The sequence below is a fragment of the Botrytis porri genome, assembly GCF_014898465.1.
Source record: "Botrytis porri strain MUCL 3234 chromosome Unknown BPOR_022, whole genome shotgun sequence".
Lineage (NCBI taxonomy): Eukaryota > Fungi > Ascomycota > Leotiomycetes > Helotiales > Sclerotiniaceae > Botrytis > Botrytis porri.
Window position 1 is genome coordinate 264,121 of NW_024066096.1, and position 23,036 is coordinate 287,156.

Sequence of the window (23,036 nt, forward strand, 5' to 3'; positions counted from 1 at the left end):
AATATTATTTATATATTTTAATATTATATATTCGATTTTCAGAAAATTCTATTTATAAATAAAAAAAGTATACGATTACGTATAAACGAATTTTATATATAAAAAGAATAGTATATATACTAATGTAGTCTAAACTACGTTATATTAGATCTTAATATATAGAGTTCTAAATCATATTAATTCTTTTATTGTTGTTAGCTGCTTACTAATAACGGATTTTTTTCGAACCCATCAGGGATGGGGGGACGTATTTCTCCTCCTTCGGGAGGCTCCTGCCTCGAAATCAAGGCCTTAAGCCTATTTCTATTATGTAATCACCGTGGGTCTGGGGATGAGATAAGCATTAGCTTCACCCACAGATTTGGCATCAACTCGGTTCCACCACCCCTTAACTCCGCCATAAAGGTAAGGCTAGGTCAGCAAGCTCTTTCTCTTCGCAAAATTTCATCAATCATGTTTATAACTTCACTTGCTTTACTTTCAAGCTGTTCTACTACTAAGCCAATACCGCCGCAATCCGGAAATATGAATGCAATGTCATGTGTTGAGGTACCACGAATTGAAATTCGGCCTATGAGGCAAAGGTTACAGATTCAGAATCTGGAGGAAGATTGGACGGGCACTAGTAGTACAGTTCTTAGGAGGAAATTGCAGAATCGGTTGAACCAACGAGCTTCTCGTTTGTACCCTTAATCTTCTTATCACCCAATTGACCGTGTTCATTAATCTCTATTTTAGGACAACGCAGAAAAGTCGACTCGAAAAGACTCGAAGCGATAACAAAAGTCATAGAGACACAAGGGCCCATAATCCTTGATCCTACCACACCTCCTCCAAAAGAATATATGTGTATCAATCACGTAGACGTCAAACGCATTGTCACTTCTACATCATTCAATTCCTATATTACCGATACTTCTATCCCAGCAGACTCCTACTTACTTACTCTTCTTCATTTCAATATCATCCGTGCTTTATCTGTGAATGTGGAAATCCTTAAAATACCTGTTGATCGTATGGATGATAATATTCTTTCTCCATTCAACACATTACCATCGACACAATATCCACAGGGTATTCCAGATCTATCAAATCTTCCGCTGGCGCTGAAACCCACGAGTCTACAATTCGAAATAGAACATCATCCGGAAATTGATGTTTTTCCATTTCCGGGATGTAGAGATCTCATTCTTTTGGCGCTTTCAAGAGGTGATGAATGGGATGATATCGAGTTTTGTAGGGATATTATGTATGGGTTAGAGGGTGGAGGCGGAAGAACGGGATTTATTGTTTGGGGTGATCCGTGGATACCGGGAAGTTGGGAGGTGGAGGAAAATTTTGCGAGAAAGTGGAAGTGGTTGTTAGAGGGGTGTGAGGAGTTGTTTGTGAGTACTAATATATGGAGGGATAGAAGAGGTGAGGAGAGACTAGTTTTTGAGGAATTGTCTTGAGGTTCTGGAATATAAAAAGGGGGATATAGCCTACAGCAAGGGTTGAAGGAGACGGGTAAAGAGATGAAGGGAGAAAGGAATGAACTTAAACATATATCCAATATCTGAAGCTCAGATCAAACTTCGAAAGCTGCAGGTGGTCTACCTAAGCATTCTTGTGTTTGGATATAGCTAATCTTACTGAGATTTCTAGATACATCGACCTGAAATTTCTGATGTGGATATTCTAGCTACATGAAGTCCTAGCTCTAATTGTGGCAGAAGCGACAGAGCATAGACAGAGGAAAAAACCTCAAAGTGGCTACCTTCTGTGGTCTTTCAACTTCGAGTCCACTTTTTGAGAGTTGTCCCACAGTACCTTGAGATCACGATGACCAAGCAAGGGGACAGCATCAATCTCATACTCTTCGAAATGAAATGAACATACCCGGCTTTTACAATCCAAGAAGTCACAAATTTGAACAATCCATATTGCCATACGCTCTTCTTCACGGGATGTTGACGGATCTGAAGCCTGCAACCGATCGATAAGAATCGATTGAATAGGTGGAGGTGAAGTCAATAATTCTAATGACCTATTGGTCAAGAGCTAGTGGTGTATTGTTGAACTGGATGGAAATGGCCATTTTCCAGTTCCAAGAGCGTTCATGACCTGTTGCTACAAATATTTCCCCTGACCATCAACAGAGCGCATGGTGCCATAGCCATGAGCCTCAACCCAGGTTTCCGAATGATTCAACGTCTTGTTATTCATTGTGCTGCATTCATGCCATACAGAGGATTTGCAGTAAGAAGACGGATCAGAATGCCAGTCATGTTGAAAGATTGAAGAAATCGATTTGCTGGAAGAGAAATTATATGGTAGAGTGATGAGTCTACCCTTGCTGGTTTATCGAATTTCTCCACTAGACACCCGAATTGGGTCAGAATAATTATCGTGAGGGCACCAAAACTAACGGGCAAATCGGAGTCGTTAAGGTAATCAATATTTCCTCTATCGTGAAGGAGTATAATTCTCGAGATGACAGTTGGTTGGATATTTTGACTAGGCTTGCACCCTCTTAATTGAAACTGCTGTTCATAAGTTGTGAACCATAAAGGTATTCAGTTTAGACACAAAAACATCCACACGCATACATGTAGGCGCCCCTGGATTGTGTTATAAGGTCACTCTCGCTTCTAGATGACGTTGAAAAAGCGTATTCGCGTTTCAATGAACATGATTGGGCGATTTAAAAGCATGTTTGGATATGAGCCATGCATGGACTAAATTAGCCCTTTGCCTCACGATGTCACGTTGAGGTCCGGAGGTAGGTGGCATAGCGGACAAGAAGAGGAATCCAAGCACGAAAAATCTACTTTAGTAACCCAGATCACAATTTCGAATTCGAATGTGATACTTCTATGTAATTACCAAACATAAGTTCTCTTGAATATAATTAGCTTTTTACGTCAAAGGTCGAGAAGATATTCATCAATGTCAAGATCCCAAGTCCTTGGGATGAGGTCACCATGGTTGCGCATACGATGACGCTCTCATATTGAACTCCCGCTCTATGTTACATCGATCATTCAGGCTGGCTTCAGCTTCACTGTACAAAACATACCAATAGATCATGTTTACCGTTCTCGGATCGAAAAGAAGAATCAAGTGGTCTTTCACGGAAGATTCAACAAAGCTGTCAGAATCGACATCTTTCATGATTTCCGTTCTGGAACATATCTCGGATTGAAGGACAGTCTTTAAGTCTTGGAGAGTCTTTGTGATTTTGTTGTCAGTTATTGTCTTGTCCGTTGTCTCTAAGAAAAGGAGGGGGATAGTGCGACTTTTAATGGAGATTTTGCGCGTGTTTGTTGCTTGGGGGTTAAATGTGGAGGATAAATGGAGTGGAGGCAGATATTGGAGTCTAATTGTGATTGGGACCTTGGATTTTTCGGGGGTGTATTTCGAACGAGGTATTGAGAATGTTGTTCATTCGACAAGAACTGTGTTCAAGGACTGTATATGCGAATATCAATGGTCAACTCAGTAATGTCATTCGCATCAATCAACAACTGCAACGTAATTGATCTCACCACATTCCGCATTTCGCATTTCGCATTTCCCTCAACCCCCCCAAAGCGACGGCCATCAATTATGAGCTTTCCCAGACCTGTTAATCATCCAATCAGCAACTATCTTAACAAAGCAGTCGAGTCAGAAAAATCGCAGCAGAGTAGCCAAATGTAACCTAATGGTAAAAAACACTGCATGACATATGTATCCCGAACAAGGATTCCATTTAGCCTATCTCGTACGATACCTTTTTGGCGTCACACAACCGCACTTCTTGCGATTTCCGGTGTAGCATATGTGAGCTGAGCTGAAGTGAAAATATGATGTTCTACAGAATTTTGGAAGCTATGTGGTGTGGAAGGTATGAAGGCGTGTCGACCTGGAACTCTATTTACTGTGTTTATTGGTTTCACTAGTCAGTTCCATATAGAGATACATCTTCTCCATAGTCTTGATATGATAGTCATTACAATGCAAGCCTCCGTATACCTGCAATATCTTCTTACAAGGTTATTTCTTGAATGATAATGCTCTATGAGACATTAGACAGATGAGAATAATTCATATCGCTATTTAGTCAATTGAATAAGTCATTGATAAATGGTTAACTCGAGATCTCAACCCCTGATAACGACAAGCGAGCTGGAGAAAAGGAGAACATGTTCACACGAAACAGGATTCCACACTAATTATATCCTCATTCATTTACGGTATATTCTAACCACATCTCTAGAATTATATCCCCAAAAACATACACTTGATCCGCAGCACTAAATTGACTTTCGTGAACGATTCCTTCTGACTCAATCCTGAGGTACTTGTGCTGACTCTATCTATATCATACTAACAACCCATCTTCGCTTGCTAGTGCTTGTTTCCATCCTATCTTTGTTTTCTTAACGTCTCATAAACAGCAGAGAAGGCGAATCGACCCAGCTTCCGCAAATATACTTCAATAGCAAGCTATTGAACATCAATCTGATATTCACTTGAGATTTTCCGAATCTGTTTAGATATCTATCTCCCTTTTATCCATTAATCTTAGACGAGAGAAGGAATCTCTCAGCCTAGCTTTCGGACTCAGTGGTAATCTTTATTCTAGAATCTGAGGTGCGGATTCCGCGTACTATAATAAGATCTTACATGCTCGAATATTAACTTTACATCGTGAATTAGACCATCCGATCATCTCTTTTGTATTGACCGATGAAGTGAATATGATTGTTTCGTTACATGAGCATACTACAGCATATAAGCATTCAATACTGAAAAGTCTCGACGAATAATACCATACAGAATGATACAACTATGCTAGACACATTATGAAGAATCCATAGCCACCTTCGAGGCAATACCAACACCACTCTATTCAACCTCCCTCTTCTCATGAAACTTCATTTTCACAATTCTAATCACACCCAAGAAGACTAAAGGCATATCAAAAGAGAAAGAAATCTTCACTAGAAAAACTCTCGCCTTTTCTTCTCCACATTATTTCACCCACCTGCCACACACAATACGTCTCTCTAACTTCTCAAATCTGCCACTGAGAAACATCCCCAATCGAATGACTCACTAATTTCTGAATATTGTCCTGAGCCTAAAGATCTTCCAAATCTATCCTTCTTTTTATTCCCATGCTACTCCACTCATACATACATATTCTGGGGGTTTGACTTCTTAGACGTGGCTTATTTCGTGGGGATTTGATACGCATAATTAGTACATAGATACATACTTGGTGCATACCAATCAGTATACATAAACATCACACATCAATGGTATTTTGACATCCATCATCCAAAGTATATCTCTCGTGTCTCACTGCACTGGCAAGTTGCACACATTATCAATCCCATCAATCAATCATCTAATCAAGTAAGTCGCTCGCTGTCTGATTAAACCATCCCGGAATCTCTCCTCGCTTATTTCACACTGTCGATAGTAGCACAAAGTATACAGTATTCAGCACACATACCTAGGTACATACATACATACATACATACTTCGCGTGCGTGCATATGTGCAAACTCCGCTCCCATACATCCAACGCATGAAAACCCTTTCGTCATATTCTCCACCTCTTCTCTATCATTCTAAACCCTAATCCCCGTATCCCACCTATCTATGTATCTATCTCTCATGAATTTTTCTCCATAAACTCCACTCAGTACATCCCCACCCATTCACTCACCAAACCATCCAGCCTTACTTCTCCTCAAATTCCCTGTCATTCAAAAAACCCCCATCCAAATTCGACATTCCAGACTCCAAAGGAATCCACACATATATACCTCAGGCCCACACAGATCACTCTACGTCCTCGCCCCCAATCCTACACACAAAAGAAAAAGCAGAAGGAAAAAAAAAAGTAAGCACTCCGTTAAAAACATCCATTTTCTCCACCCCCATGGGCATCTTGATCGAGAATTCACATTTGGATCGAAATTCGCACAGACGGTTTGGAGGGACAACTAATGATCTGCATACATGGATTTTCTATTTTTCTTGAATCTTGATGTGTTTCATATCCTTTTTTAGATATACTTTTTTTGATTAAGTTTTTTGACTTTGAGGGATTACTTAGATAAATGGGGGTTTGACATCATATCACTTCACATCACTTCATTACACACTTCACTTCACCCCATCTCAAACCTCATTCAAACCTCCCAACCGTAACCTATCCCAAGCTAAACTAACCCCATCCCATGCCTTCTAAGTCTAACTTACTCTCCGTGAAATCCCCTATCGAATGAATCTCCTCCCTTCCTAGCCTCATCACAATATCATAACTCCTGCATTCCATATAAATCCATCCATCCCGAAGGAGGTGTTACACCTAGGCGAATTGCGAATCTGTTCTCCGTTCATCTGCTTCATCGTGTTGTGCATGAATACCTACCGGAATGAACATGGAAAATTTGAATCTCACACCGCTGTTTCACAATCTGGTATACAAGTTTATGAAATTCCATGATGGATTGATTGCTGAGGTGACTCGGGTGAGCGAGTACCGGGTATGTCATACTTGTTCTATCTTGTATGCATGGAGTAATTATCAGGTGAATGAATAAAACACAGCAATATGATGGATTGATGGATAGATGGGCAGATAAGATAAGATAAAGATAAGATGAGATGATGTTCTCTATGGATATAAAGTACAATTAATCAATTAATATTTGGGTAGTAAAGAGAAGAAATAAATTTCTTTCTTTATATAAGAAATGAAATAACGATTTTTACTTAGATATAATATAATCTTAAGTAATACTATAGAGAGTAAGTATAGTAGTAGATAGTATGTAGTGGAATAGAAAGACTACATCAATACTGTAATCTAAAATCTATAATCCTCTCTTCAAGAGACAAAGAAAAGGAATCGATGTAGCTAAGATTCTTCAATTTTCTTATTCTTCACTCTTCCTTCTTTTCTCCCTATACATAGTACTACCTATTCATACAAACTACACCAATCACCCCTCCATCTATCTCAACTCCCCCTTCAAACTCTTCATCTCCTCTTCATACTAATTCCTTTTTCTTAACCTTTTATTCTAAATAGGTAAACTTTGTATGTCTCAAACTAATCATATACCAATCTATACATATATCAATTTACCTACCCACTTCCTCTTTTCTTCCTCCTCTCCCTCTCCCCTTTCCCTCTATCAACTTAGCAACTCGTCAATCTATCCCCATTCATTTGCCTAACCATTTATTTATTTACCCCTTTCCCTTTCGCCTAACTCTCTATTATATTCACAACCTCTTGATCCTAATCCGTAATATATCTATCTGTATACATCATTCAATACTCGTCACTTCAAAGTCAAACCCAAACCCAAATTCAAATCTCAACTTAATCTAACTCAACAATATCATTCAATACTTTCCCCACCACCTCCATTTTTAAACATTCCATTCGAATCACAATATCTAATGGCTACCATCGAACATCCAACAATCCAATGAAAATTATCCTCCTTCCTCTCCCTATCTCCTCTTTCTCTTCTTTTCTCCTCCTCTCCTCCTCCCCCGTCCCTCTCCCATCTTCAATATCTATAACCACTCATCCAAATGTCCAACCATCTCCCTCCCTCACCCTCAACTCCCAAATATTCATACCCATACCCATAGCCACATCAACTCTAAAAATAAAAATCAAGACAAAGAAACAAAAACAAAGACAATTTCCATATCTATCTATCTACCTACCAACCAATCAATCAATGAACCAATCAACCTATCTATCCAGCTAACAATCTCCCCTTCCACCTCCACATAAACTCATATACTCCCTCTTCTCCGAGTCACCTCCCTAGTAGAAAATTCCTCTTAACTAATCACCCAACCATTCAACCCCCCAACCGCACATTCTGTCGAATTCCCCCTCCTTCCTATATTTAGCCCTCCAAATTCTACTGCTTCTCTTGAATATATTTATTGCCCAAATTCCAGATTCCAGATTCTAGATTCATGAATAATCTTGTACGCCTTTTATTATTCATTCTCCATAATCATCTCTCTATTTCTATCTTTATCCTTCAATCTCTCATCTCTATGATCAATCTCCAACCCCCATCTATAATCCTGCATCAAATCACATCCAGAATCACATCCAGCATCACGATTAGTAATCTTGTCATGTTCAAAATCGTCCCAAAATCATGCTCAAAATCCTCTAAAAAACACTTACATCTAGTTCCCCTTCAACCCTGACAACTCTCACAAACCACATCCCTCCATACATAACTTTATAAAACTTAATCTTTTGATAATCCCTAGTATCTTCTTATAATTCTAAAACCTTCCCATCTCCCTCTCTCTGCAAAACCCCAAACTTCAAACTTGAACCACTTCTCCCATTCTTCAAATGCCACAAATTCCCCTCCTCGCTGCTCCCCTTCCCTCTCTCCTCTTCCTATCAAGCATTCTTATTTTAATTATTATTCTTACTCACACTCACTCTCACCCTCCCCGAATCCCTCGCGTTTTTCCATAAATTCAATAACATCAATAACATTATCCCCCTCTTCTTCCCCCCTATCTTTCCTTTCCCCCTATCCTCTGACCCTTTCTCACCTTCCCCCTCTCGTATCCTCTCTTACTCTACACCTCCATTCATATACTCACACCCCATACCATACCATACCATACCATACCATACCATACCTCACACTCATACCTCACACTCATACCTCACACTCATACCCAAATTTCAATCCCTCATCTCACACCCCATACATCCACACATCCAAAAACAAAATTCTACACCCCTTCATACATCCGTCGACATCCCAAAAAATCCACCCTTAGCAAACCCCCCCGAAATCCATTCCTCTCACCCAGTACCAAGTTTCAAAAGAAGTATACCCCATCCCATCCCATCCCATCCCATCCAACCTCTCACATAACACCCATCAATCCCTCTATACTCATCATCCAACCCTCCACCTACACCCCTCTACAATTTCAAAACATCCACCCACCTACCCACCCCCTTTCCCAATCTATCACTCCCATAATCTATCTCCCCACCACTCTCCCAACCACCCCTTTCCAATCATCCACTTCCTACACCTCCCCTCTTTCCCCCATCCTTCCCCCAACCCCCCCCCTCTTATACGCTCTCCCCTCATATCCACTCCCCTCATACATCCTCACTGGAAATTTTACATCATATCCCCAAGATCCATCCCCCAAGATCCATCCCCCAAGATCCATCCCCATCCCTCCCTTCACCCAACTACCTACCTTTCTAATCAATCTACCTTCTCAATCAGACATTTGTACAAAAAGCCCCTCCCCATTTTCTCCACCCTCCACAAAAAATCCCCTACTACCCCTCAAAAAGTGACCTCATACGAAAATCTCTTCCTACTTCCAAGTTATATTCCTAGATATTCCCCAAACACCCGCATTCACATCCATACCCACCCACCCTCGGTCCATACATTCGGCACTTATCTTCTCCTTTCATCACCATCACAAATCTGACATCATACCTCACATCACATCATCATGTCACTCACACACACACATATAAAAATCACCCACAAATCAATCAAATCGGTTCATGAATTCAATTTTTTTTCTTTTACAAATTATGATGGATTTAATCTCATTCATTTATCATCTCAGTCTCATATGATCTTTCCTTTCGCCTCCCTTCAACCTTTCCACTTTGATCTGAGCCGTTTTTGACTTCTTGATATCATTCCATTCTCTCTCAATTCATGCACGTATGCATTTATTCCCAATCCATTGCAATCCAGTCTTTATCATCCACCACCTTTCCATTCATGAATTCGCCATGCGGTCTTGCCTCGCCAACGGTCTTCACAATTTCCTCCAAACGAAAAAAAAAAGAAAGAAATGACCATCATTTTGTATGCACAAAGAGTTTTTCCTCCCCAAATCCCCCAACCCTTTCCGTATATGCCAGGGTTCCCCTTTCCATTCACCCATCCAATAATAAATAAACTTTTATGGTCCTTGATTCATCCTCTTGCTTTCTGCTACCACTTCAGTTCGTGCGAACCAAAGGATCAATCATTCTCATCATTTCCCATTCGAGATAACGAAAGTGATGATCTCTTTGATATCCCTCCAAACGATCGGAGAAAAAAACAATTTACCGACCTAATTCCCAAAGCAAATAAACTCCAAAGTCTAAGATAACCGGGCCCGTTCGAAAGATTAGAACAGACCGAGACCAATGTGAACCAGTAGTAGGTAGCAGTGCATCGAAAATAAAGGACATGCAAGAAACGAAAAAAAAAAAAAAAAAAACGCAACCACCCAATGAAAAAAATAGGAACGCTAAAAAGTACAAAAGCAAAATGTTAAAGCAAGAGGATCATTAAGACATGACCCTCTTTCCCTTCATTCGCATGCTGCCCAAATATCTCCCTTTGCAAAAATGCTAAACAAATATGAATTGAAAGGGTCGTATTCGTGAGGAAAGAGAGATATTAACAGTCGAGAGGGGAAAAGTTTGTAATGAAATCGAAGAATCAAAACTCAATCAAGAGGTGATTCATTTGATTCATCAATGATACATTAAAGTACCTTTGTAGAGAATGAGATATTCGTTTCATGATCAGAATTTTCATGATCGTCATCGTAGACAGGGCATTTTTTCGTTTTTATTGACTCAGGGATTTGAATCATCATAGAACATTATTCAACCTCGAATTGCTGTTGCGGCATGAGCGTCGTTGAAAGAAAAACCACCATGCATGTGGTAAGGATACATCGAAGACGTACCCGAAACAAAGCCCGTCATAGGAGCAGGCGATGTAGAACGAGTACCTTGAGGGCTTACTCCAGATGGTTGTGGTGAAGGTCGACTATCAATGTGTGCCATGGTGATTGGTGAGTTACTCGCAGTAGACTCGGAAGAACCAAAAAGGTAACCATCATCATTGTTTCCATCGTATTGACCAGATCTCGCAGTACCATCCTTCAATTGTGGCGAGTTCTTCACTGACCCAAACTATAATACAATATTCAATTAGCTTTCATCCTTTAGTTGGCCCAGTGGTGTTCGTTGGTACGTACGAAGCAATACTTGTCGAGAAGTTCATTGTATGATTGTGATGCCAGTACAGGCTTCTCAGTACCAACGGGTCTCGGTGAATCTGTTCCACTGCTGTTTGTCTTTACCGAAGGTAAATTTTTTGATGGAGTGGTATTTTGGAAAGTCTGAGGAGCTGACACTGAAAGTGGTGATACTTGTTCATCGTGATCAATAAACTTTCTCGGTTCACTTATTGGTGCAGGTCTCTTTGACTTCATGGTAATACCACTCTTATCACCAAGGGAAGAGTTGGCAGCACTGATAGCAGCATTAAGTGAAGCACCAAAGTCATATCTGTGACCAAAAGCTTGACCACCAGCTGCGTTCGTGTTTATTGGTGCACGTCGGCTGCGGTTATCAGAGGTTAAGGTGACGGCAGATTTAACTCCCTTCAATCTGACTGTATTTGAATCTCCAAGATAATCTGCGACAGGCAGTTTGAAGTTGGTGCTCAAATATTTCGAATCAAAGTCATTAGAGAAGTCGTCGAAGGTTGGCGTCTTCTTTGAAGAAGCTGGCGGTGACTTCTTGTTACTCCTTGGTAATGAGTTGGCTGATCTTGATGCTGCTCCTGGTGAGCCTCTCTTTCCATTTTGTGGCTTTGCCTTCTTTCGGAAATCAATCTGGAAGTTGGTAGAGTTGTTGTTGTCCCAGTACTCAACACCGTTGACACAATACTTTACACAAAAGAACATAGTCTTTGCTTCAAGGTTTGCCTGGTCAGCAAGTTTAATGTTGAAGTTGAAACGATCACATCCATCATGATGTTTTGGTTGACGGATGTCATTGTTGTATTCAGCAACAACTTCCGACGTGGTCTTCCAGTAATCCAATGTAAATCTAGCAACAACCATTTTGTTGAAAGCCAAGTTGGTAACAGCGACAGTTCCTATCAAGTTCTTGTTGTCTGCTGATAAGAAGACCCTCTCAACTCTGATGGGCATAGCAGCTCTTTGTGGGGTCAAGGGAGGAAAGTTAGAGATAACAATCTCCCATTCGAATGGTGGTCCTCTGTTGTTGGAGTCCTCTTCATGCCCGAATGGGAATTCTGAATCACTTTCGTATGCCTCAACAGGAGAGGAGCCAGCACTGACAGCAAGAGGTCGATCGACTTGAAGGAAATGACGGACATGCTCAAGATGTGAATCAAAGTGAACAGCCTTGGAGAATGTAGGTGTACCCGGCATGGATGATGGACGTCTTCTAGCAGAAGATGGTCGAAGAGCTGGTCGAACGAGTTCTCCGGATTTCTTTCTAAGCATCTGAGGTTTCCTTCTAATCATTGCTTCTTCATCTTCGCTCATTTCATCATCCGATCCTGTTGTGGGTGTTTCTGGTGCCGACTGATTGTTTGGGTTGTTTCTGAAGTCGAGGAAGACTGTTTCAGTGCTCGATCTTTGATGTTGAAGTTTCCTAGGAGGTTGAGTGGTTTCGATGTGCTCGGACGATGGCTTATCTTTCGTATCCTTTGTGTCCTTGATAGGTAGAAGTGAGATGGCTTGGGTCAGCTTTTGAATCTCCGATGATGCTCTCTTGGGTGAGCTCTCTCGGTGCTGTTCGATAACTCTAATGGCAGCTTGCAACTCCTCCAGGTTCTCCAACTTCCTCCCTCTCAACCCATTATCCTCTTCATCAGAGTTCTGCGTAGAATCTGGTGGTGACATGACTACTCCGATAGGCATCTTGGTGTCGTCCGTTACAGGTGGGGGTGATTTTCGAAGACTGCTCGAGGCAATCAAGCTACTATTTGTATCATGGCTGGGAGCCTTCTCACCATCTGCTGTACCAGGGGGGGTGGGCTCTAGTGTTGGTGCGAAAGCTGTCGACTTAACCGAAGGAGTACGTCTGTGTCTAGTAAGGTAGGAAGTGGATCTTGGCAACTCTGGTCTGGGAGATGGGGTTGGATGGTTGAGTTGATATGAAGAGCGTCTCGAGACGGCAGGGGAGTGAGTGGTAGAGGTGGCAGGAGACCGATGGGAAGGTGGAGTGTAAGGCATCCTACGACGTGTAAAGCTTTGCTGGATAAGCTTGATTTCTTTCCGATCTTGCTCTGACGAGATATTAGATAGGTTGGTAAAAGACTATTCGACTGGTAGATGTGAAGGTTTGTCGAAGGTAGCAAATCCTAGTTTCTGCTTTTCATTAAGTATTGAAAAGAAATTCCAATGAATCCTTAACAATTGTGGACTGTTGGTTGGGGCAAAGTAATGGTCAGCTACATTCTCACTCTTGCATGAGCGAAGGGAAGGAAGAAAAAAAAGAGGATATTTCAGAAACGTGGTATGAATGTATGGATGAAGTGGAGAGAGTGCATGTGTCATGTAGGTAATTTTTCGCAGACAGATTTGATGCAATCGAACTGGTACTACTGCGTGGTGATGCTGTTGTTGATATAGGATATGGGGAGGGGGGGGGGGTTTTTAGAAGAACTTACATATTAGAAAATGGGATATTTTCTTCAATACCCCAGAATGCCCCCAACAAGAATACGTCTGGGATGAACCAAAGTGTCCGAGAAGAAAGAACAAATGCGTATTCCAGCTATTTCGTTCTTGTTCAAATCCGATGGAAGCAACTACTCAAGAAGCTTTTCGTTCTCTCCCCCGAAAATAAAATGCGGAAGATGGGAAAGATTTTGTTGATTGCGTAGATAAATAGTTATCCGGTTTCGGTTCGTAATCCAAGTCAGTCTTGATAAGGAAAGCGGCAAACGCTTTGATTTTGGAGGCGTTGAAAGTTTATTCACTGACTGTCTCGAATGGGAATGTGGAGTGGCTGTAGGTAATGTTTAAATCTTCGTCGAAGGTCTCAGATGTGAAAAGTCTCAAAATCGAATGTGACTGTATCAATCCGTTTCTTTCCCGATGTCAAAGGGTGGCTGTTGTGGTTGTTGATATCGATGTTGATGAGGTTGTTGAACGCAGTGGAAAAGTGGTGTGCTTTGGTGGTATGGGGTGATGGATATTTGAGTCGGGACGGGAAGTAGGGGTTATGCGGTGATTTGTACGGTAAAGCTATGCTGTATGGGAATGATTGAATGGACGATCTTGCAAGATTTGTTAATTGTATGCAGAGGAATACGAATGAATGAATGAATGAATCAATCAAATTAAGCAAATAGCAAATTGATTATTAAATGATTCATTCACACTTCTTCGTCTTTTTTTTTTTTTTTTTTTTGGGTTATCTCTGGCTTTCTTGCTTTTCCCTTGCTGCGGTTGTGTATTCGTGTGGATATCTCTCTGGCTCTGGCTCTGGCTTTCTCTGTCTCCTGCCCCAAACAAAATTAAAATAAAAGACGGGAGGTTGATTTAATTGATTGATTCCTGGAGAGAATAAAGAAAGTGGAATCCTCAAGATGCAGTGGGTGGGTGATGATGATGTTGATAATGGTTGGAGGAGTGGAAAGATAGAAAGGGTAGGTAGGATGATGGTCTATCTAGTCGAAAAGGCTGGCGTTGGCCTAGATTTGAAATTTATTTGGATGGGTGGATGGATTGAGTTAGATAGGTAGTACTCGAGCGTGGTGTGAGTGGGTGAAGGGTGAAGGGTGATGAGTGGGTGGGAGTGTGTGTGTGTGTGGAGAGAGAGAGAAGTTGAAACGGGATGGGGTGGGAGTGATAACTGAATTGGATGAAAAGACTAAAGTTTAGTCAAGACAAGTAGACAAGTAGACAAGTAGACAAGCAGACAAGCAGACAAGCAGACAAGCAGACCAGTTACGAGCCAGACCAGGTTTAAAGAAGAAGGCGAGAAGAAAAGAGGAAGCTAATCAATCAACTTGACCAGCTTCGAGTTAAACACTTCAGCATTGAACGACGAAGAACGACGAAGAGGAGGTGGAGGAGGAGTAGCACACGCAGGCCGGCTGGGCTGGTAAAAATAATAAGAAACTCTATAAAAAATGTTTGTTGAACCAGGATCCCAGTGAGCCGAAACCTTGAACTTGAAGTGGGTGGATAGCGAGGATAGGGTAGATGTGATGTTGGCGGATTGGCGGGTCAAGGTTATGATGAATTTCATGCTTGGCTTGGTTTAGATTGATGTGAATTATTTTTGGGTTTTTTTGGGGTTTATTTTTAATTTTTAATTTTTAATTTTTATTTAATTTTTTGTGATCTTTTTATGGAAGCATAGATAGATATTGATTTAGATATATACCCCAGTCTGGAATGGGTATAGATGGAAAGAGAAAGAGACTCGAGAGACACAAAGAGAGAGGGAAGAGAGGGGGAAAGAGGGGGGGGGGTTGGTGGGATAAAATGTATGGATATAATTACTGGTACGGGTTACTGGTACTGGTTACTGGTATTGGTTACTGTTACTTTTATTGTTGACTGGTTTACTGATCATGATGTCTCCGTATTAAGTTTAAACCTTGATTATAATAGAATCAAATCAGGTAAAATGGTTGAAATATTTTAATGCTTGACGCTTAATGCTTGATGCTTGAATCTTATCATTTTCCTTTATGGGGGCGAGGGGTGAATTGGATATTACCATTGGATATGGAGGTCGAGAGCTTTGATTCTGTTGGTGTGGTGCACTGATCTTTGATACTTTCTTGGTCGAGGAAACTATTTTGGTAAGAGAGATAGACTGAGAGAGTAATGAGGAGAGAGTAATGAGGAGAGTAGAAAAGATTCCAGAGATTCCAGCAGGCAAGTAAAGAGTCGAGTCGGCATAGATTACCATGTCCGTATAGACAGAAGGGTAGATATCGGAGATGATACTTCAATACCCGAATGAGCAAGAGAGAAATCCTGTATTTTCCGTATTTACCATTTTAGGTTAAGAACTCTTTTAGGTTAAGAACTCTCATGGTCAGTCATATCGAATGATAAAATCTTCTTCCCTTGTCCTCGATTCCATCTCTTTTCATTCGTCACATTGGACTTTATCTATCAAGGAGCATTGATATCTTGGCCATCATGTTACACTCACTCCACTTAATCAACAATGCCTCCTCCAAAAAAAAAAAAAAAGAGTACGAGTGCGGCAAGCGGATGGATTCAATGTCACTATCGATCAATATCAAGCTCAACATCAAACTCCTTCAGGCAATGAGGGCATTGAAGATTACCCTACCCTCCGTAGATCCATCTTTAAAACATTTGACGCCGACTAGAGCTGTGAAGCAAGCAAGCAAGCAAGCATTTTATCGCCCATGAAGATGTGGATTCCGTGGCAGTGTGCACCCATTAACAAATACCATGTACAGAGGATGAACTTTGTTCTAAAGGATATGTAAGATGTATGTATGGACTGCGTATGTATGTATATGTGGATGGATGGATGGATGGATGGATGGATGTATGTAGGTGTGTCTGTATGCTACCTTAATTAATGTACGATGTATGATTACCACACCTCCTCGTCCATCGTCCATTGTCCATCGTCCATCGTCCAAAACCCAACCCTACCCTACCTACCTACCTACCTAGACATATCAAGAAACTCAATCAGACACAATCCAGTTCTTCCACCCTTCCACCCATCCAATCCTCAACCACAACATCATCATCAATCATCATAATCATCAAAAATCATCGCCACATTCAATCCTTCCCTCTCCCTTCCCTTCCAACCCTCAAATCCCCACATCAGAAACCAAACCTTACACACAGAAGTATCTCTACCCAAACTACTGTATGAAAACCACTGTTCTGTCACTCACTCATTGGATCATTCCTATCCCTTTCCATGCACCAAAGAGGATATTTTGACTCCATTCGAAGAGTTGGCAAAAAGAGGGGAAAGCCTGATGAAGTAAGTAGGTAGGTACGCAGGTATCCATTCTCCATACCATCCCAAATTCATTATGCACATTGACGCGGTAAATATTTCTTGTGTGTAAATTTCTTCATAAGCTGTCGATGTGATTGATTAGTTGTTGGATGGAGATATTTATTCTTTCTGTACATCCATCTATCGACCTTTTCCTGGCGTACGAACCGGTTCATCTAACCTTTGGATATATCTCGACATCCATCCATCCATCCATCCGTCTATCCATCAGTTGATGAACAACTCTCATTGTCTGATATCACACTTCGTACCTATCATCATTACAAATCATGTAGTAATCACACAACCCAAACCCATCACTCTCGGTCAACCCCAACCCAATATCTCCGTTGTCTCCTCTCCTTCCCCATGCCCCCATCGCATCCATCATCACTCATCACTCATCACTCATCACTCAAACCTCAAACCTCAAACCTCACCAACCTCCACTCAACAGATCCAAAAAAAACTTTGAAACATACATACTTTCAAACACATTTAACTTTTTGTCTTTACGAAAGACACACATGCATTGATACTGTACTGACTGCACTGACTGTACTGACTGTACTTACTGTCCTTACTATCCGTAATATCTGCACCAGATAAAATAAACTTCCAAAACTCTAGACCCGCACCCGAAAAGATGATCTGTAAAACCTTTTCCATAATTTTCCTGGAAAAAGAAAAAGAACGAAAGAAAAAAAGAATCAGCCTCTCTTTACTGTCAATGTCAAGTAGGTATCCATAAAAATAAATGTATAAGGGGTATTTTCGATCTCTTCATTTTCTCTCCTCTTCTCTTCTCTTTTTCTCTCTTCTGTTCGGTGTCCGTACTTTAATACCCCATTCATCCATCCATCCATCATTAACAGAGAGTGCACTCTGTAAGAAGGTAACACAAACCATCCTATTCACTCCCCCCTCCTCCCTGCCAAAGCCCTCCCTCATCAATCAAACACAAACCGCCAAAAACCCCCAAGGATCCTCAAGCTTCCCTGTCGTAACCCTAGCTCATGCATAGCAAATCCTTGATTTTCGTGTCCCATTGTAGCTTGTTTTCTAGTGCTTGGCGTGTAGGGATAGGTGGATGGATGGATGGATGCACAGGGAGAGCTTCGAGTTTTTGAGTTGGAGATGGCAATATCAACAGTTTTTTTTTAGGAGGAGGGGGGGTGCAAATACAATGTAACGCTGTGCTTTGAGGGGTATGGAAGCGGTAGTGATAGCTAGGTAGCGAGGTAAACTGTTTGTTTGTGTGAATATCGTTTGTTTCTAGATATGATGGTTTGGGTGAGGGGAGAATGTAGATTGGTAGATACTGAAGTATATAATTGTCAATAGAGAGAGCATTTGTATGTGCTATCCTACCTACTACACATAGCTACTCCATAAAATACTCCATATCCAAACCCCAATCATCCAAATATCCCCATCCTCTCTCCTCTCCAATCTCCTACTCTCCCACTGCCTGTCCACCTCCCCAGCAAGAGACCTTCCTTCCTTCACTTCACCTCACTTCACCTCACCTCACTTCACCTCACCTCACCTCACTTCACCTCACTAAACTCTATTCACACATCCATTCACATTATCATCGTCGATTTCCCATCCTAAGCTTTCTACCTACCCATGCACCATACCACTCTAGCAAGCTAAGCAAATAGGTCTCTAGGTAGCGAAAATAAGGTAACGGAAAATAGTGGATCAATCACTCGATCATCAAGTTCTGAATTTTGGATTTTGGATTTTCAACAAAAGACGAGCGCTTGAAGGAGGAGGGGCGGAGGGTTTTGACAACAGATGGATCGATGGATGGATAGATTACTGAGTTATATACTCACACTTCCACTTCCACTTCTGTACACTCTTAACGTCTACTTTGAGAATGATTACCTATGTGAGTATCTAAACATCAGTACCCCAACTATATTTTTCTCTATCATCACAGCATCATCACGGGACCCGAGGACCCGCGTCCCCGCGCTGTATCTCTACATCCTACCTCTACGCAAGCGAAATAAGAGGCGGAAGTTGAGCACCATTCAGAAGGACCTTGATGATTCGAATCTCTCTTCAATATTGTATTAGATACGGATAATTCCTACTGTCAATGCAAAGGAAGCTCAACTTTTCGTTTGATCTTTTCAGAATCCAGTATTTGACTTGAAATGAATTTATGATTCACTTAAGAAGTTCTATTGAAGAGGACTCAATTCCCGCCTCTTATTTCGCTTACGTCGAGCCTATCTTATTTAAACTTTTCCTATTATTTTCTGTGGATTCCGATGTTTCCATCTTTATTATTATAGGTATAGAGATAGATACATAGATACTTACTCACCCGGTATCCCATATCCTGACTCGAATCTTCGGAGGGGTTTGGAATCTGAATTCGAATTTGCACGCAGATGCGGAGGCGCGGGGTGAGGGCGGAAAGTATAGATGGTATGAATGATACAGGAAGGGAAATATGGAATTTTCGATATATCTATCTGCTTGTATGAATGAATAGATGCAACCCCCCTCCCCAAATCCAACACGCGTGCATATGTAAGCAATAAATATGTAGTACGTAGTATTCACATACATACATACATACATACATACATGATCCGTATCCGTCTAGAAGATAACCCCCCTTCCCCGAATGCATCGGAGTCCCGTATACGAAGATCCATCAAAGTCTACTTAGATTCTTCTCTCTGCTCCGGAGCCGCATCTACATTCTACTCTTATTAGGTTTCTAAAACTTCGACTCGGGTTTGTGCGGGAGCCGATTCTGCTTCCGTGGATAGCCGTGCTTGGAGCTACTCTCCTCTGCTCCGAAGATTGTTTTGTTGATTGTTGATTGTTCCGTGGGTTTGGATTGGATGATTATTGTGCTTAGATAGATACCCAGATGTAGATAGTGGAATCAGTCTTGATCTTCTACTCTCAGCCCGGATCCCGATTAAGAATAATGATATTCATTGATGCTTGCTGATTAGGTTACATATGCCTACCTACTTTGTATTACCCTCTCCTCAATCATACTTCATAGTCCAACCTATCCACATAACTCTCCATCCCCCCCCCTCCCAAAAACAACCCAACAGCGCCCGGAACCCGGAACAAATCCATCAGCAAGCACAGTTTCACATCTGTAGTACATACTAGCACGACATCCCTCACACATCCTTCACACCATAGCATAGCATAGCATAGCATATCAAATCAAATCGTATTAAATCGTATCGGCATCGGCACGGATAGGAGATGCCGTGATGGATGGATGTGGTGGCTTGTAAGTTGTATGTAGGTAGTATCATTGTATACCTACCTAGGTAGTGTGAAAAAAAAGCCGCCAAGATGGAACGGTAGCAAGCGGGCGCGCAATATTTTCATTTAGATTAGATAGGGATTTAGATGTTGGAATAGGTATTGAATGAAAATTGGGATTTATAAGCATTAATAGAGGGAGAGTTCGTGATGAATGGATGTATGGATACACGAGATAAGTAGCTTGTTTCTTCCGTTTTTTTTGATGTTTCAATCTAACTATCTAGTTTTGAATATTCATTTCCGAAGTGTGATGGGATGTGATGGAAGGGGGTTCTTATCGTGAGTTTTGGGATGGTTTGGTATGCGATGTGTGATAGTTTCTACGCTTTCGTGATATTGAAGATTTGCTTGATTGTGATTATCTATCGATCCCATAGTGCTACGAGGAAGAGCTGCAGTATGCATGTGTATATCTATGTATGTAAGTAAGCAAGCAAGTCATAGAAGCTGCTGTATGTACGATTTGATTATGTAGGGAGGGATATTCAACTAGATGTAGGATTCCATTAAGCTACAACCATAAAATGAAACTTTTGATAACAAGGGAGTCCAGCCCATCTGGCGCCGTGGTTACACGATAAATGGATCAAGAGATCAATCGATCGATTGGTAAGCTCAGCACGAGCATGGATTTCACAAAATTCAATAGCTACCCTAGCCACATATCTAATAATTACGACTCTGTAATCACATCACCTCACCTCATCTCATCCCTAACTACCTTCACCTACCCTGTGCGTACTCTGAAATATCCATAATCAGATCCATATCCATATCCATCTCCGTCTAGCCCAGCCCATAAGTTCCCCAACCCTCCAAAAATGCAAAGGATATCCACCCCCTGTACGGAGTAAATACATCTCGATTCACTCTCAAGCTGTACCGTACATGCGTCTGGATTTCGCAATCTTCGTCTCCAAGTTTTGATCGTGTGTATGTATTATCATGTCTCACTCAGCACAGCCCTTTTTTCTTTGTGAACAAGCAGTCTCCATCTTTAGGCTCTCACTGGGAAGTATGAGAGTAAGACATTTGGAGACGCTGAGACGATAGCGAGAGATGCCCTCGTGGAATTGGCGAATGTGCTGGGATGCTTAGTATGTTGCGTAGGTATTAGAATGCTAACGAGTGCACGAGTCACCATGACCTCATTTTTTGAGGCTGGATTCTGTCTTACATGTACGAGTACTATATCGTGAAGTACGGTATAGTCTTATATTTTGCGATGGCTGTTGTCAATTGTGTTGCTGAATGTCTCGGTAAGGAGTTTACTCAACGTGAGCTTCTTTCAAAGTTCGTCCATGCGCGGATTTCCGGAATGGCTGGCGGCTGGCACTGGCTGCGAGCGGAAAAGCGTGATGTAGCAAAAAGAAAGTTTACGCGATTGCGAGTCTCGAGATGAAGTTCCCAGGCACGTTTGGTTGTTCGTTTATTTGGGTGCTTGTGCTGGTTTGATGAGGATGGATCGGGATGATGGGGGTGAGCACTTTTGGGACGGGCAATGAGCATACGACGCTGTAATTTCCTTTCGATTGCTTATTTTCTTGAAGTTGGAATTTAAGGGTGGGAGTGGGTTGTGGGCTGGAAGTTGGAAGAGGTGAGAGACAAATTCATCATTCGAGTTTGGACGGGAAAGGAGTTTTTCTCCGAAAAAGTTTAAGACGACGGGAGTGGAGTGGATGGAGAAGGAGATGTAGAATCGAGATGGAGATGGAGATGAAGGTGTTGATTATAGGAAAGATCATCGTGGGTATCATCAAAAAAAGAAAATGCACGGTTCAGTAGAGTTATTATCATCGTGATGAGAATTCTCAACGGGATGGTTCTACCCCAAGTTCCCAACTCTCATACATACACATACATACACACATGCTCTGTACATACATATGAGACCTTGGTTACTTGGTATACCGGTAGGTGTTATGATCTGTGTACTCTGCAGTGCGTTGCGAATTTGCCTTTGTGGCGGTGAGGCTAAAGAAGTGTTGGAAGCACCTTGGTACGATGTTAAGCCTCTTTTTATTCTCATGTCTCAACCAACTAGCATTTCTTAACTACCTCGTGATATATACTACATCCATATGAGTGAACTGTCTGGAAGTATCCAGCCGTTCAATTTCTGGCCATGGTATATAAAATTACTCCTTCCTATTTTTCTCTTCCTATTTTTTTTTTTCGCTACATCGTGAATTTCCCTCATCTCCCTCTCCATCCTCTTTAAAATTACCAACAAACCAATCCCATCATTCCCTCGATCGATTCGCTCTAGACCTCTCTCAACGCCCATAATAGAAATGATTGGCTAATTCTAGAATCCCATCCATATCTCTAGTCCTTTCCAAATTCTCGCCTATTTCAGTATACGAGAGAAGGTGCGATTTCCTTGATTTTTCTTTTTTCTTTTCTTGGTGCATGGATTGGGCTTGATTGGACATGGATGAGCGAAACTAGTCGGGATATCTGCAGTCAATGTTGGCCAGTGAGATCCTGATTTAGTCTAGGTGGAGATATCTTGCATTCGTATCCTCGTAATACATCAAACATTATATCTCGAATCAATTGTTCACTTACTAGATGTGGAAGAGAGGGAAAGATAGATGTTGAGGATTGGATTGGAGAACATAGAGGGATCTGATAAAGATGGTGAAGGTTTTTGACACCTTCTAAAAAGAGAGTTTAAAATAATTGAACGACTATATCGGATTATCAAGTCTAATAAAGCGTCTTTCCTCAATCATCCTTCAAAAATTGATGAGGTGTCTAAAAGGTCTTAACCCCTGAAGCTTTGGTCAACGCCACAGTTACTTAGACGAAACGAGTATTGTGGTTG

General features: G+C 41.3%; 2 protein-coding genes across 2 annotated transcripts; one reads left to right on the forward strand and one right to left on the reverse strand.

Annotated features, from left to right (window-relative positions):
• Nucleotides 1-453: 453 nt before the first annotated feature.
• On the forward strand, nucleotides 454-2,095 carry EAF01_011542 (uncharacterized protein; the record flags this gene model as incomplete). Its single annotated transcript, XM_038919800.1, has 3 exons — nucleotides 454-679; nucleotides 739-1,587; nucleotides 1,645-2,095. The coding sequence occupies 2 exons, from the start codon at nucleotides 454-456 to the stop codon at nucleotides 1,449-1,451; spliced, it is 939 nt and encodes a 312-aa protein (XP_038764733.1). The 3' UTR covers nucleotides 1,452-1,587; nucleotides 1,645-2,095.
• Nucleotides 2,096-10,328: 8,233 nt separating this feature from the next.
• EAF01_011543 (uncharacterized protein) lies at nucleotides 10,329-14,255 on the reverse strand. Its single transcript, XM_038919801.1, has 3 exons — nucleotides 13,530-14,255; nucleotides 11,077-13,282; nucleotides 10,329-11,011 (listed from the first exon to the last, which is right to left on the reverse strand). Exons 2-3 carry the CDS (start codon nucleotides 13,090-13,092, stop codon nucleotides 10,700-10,702), a joined length of 2,328 nt encoding a protein of 775 aa, XP_038764734.1. The 5' UTR covers nucleotides 13,093-13,282; nucleotides 13,530-14,255; the 3' UTR covers nucleotides 10,329-10,699.
• Nucleotides 14,256-23,036: the final 8,781 nt, after the last annotated feature.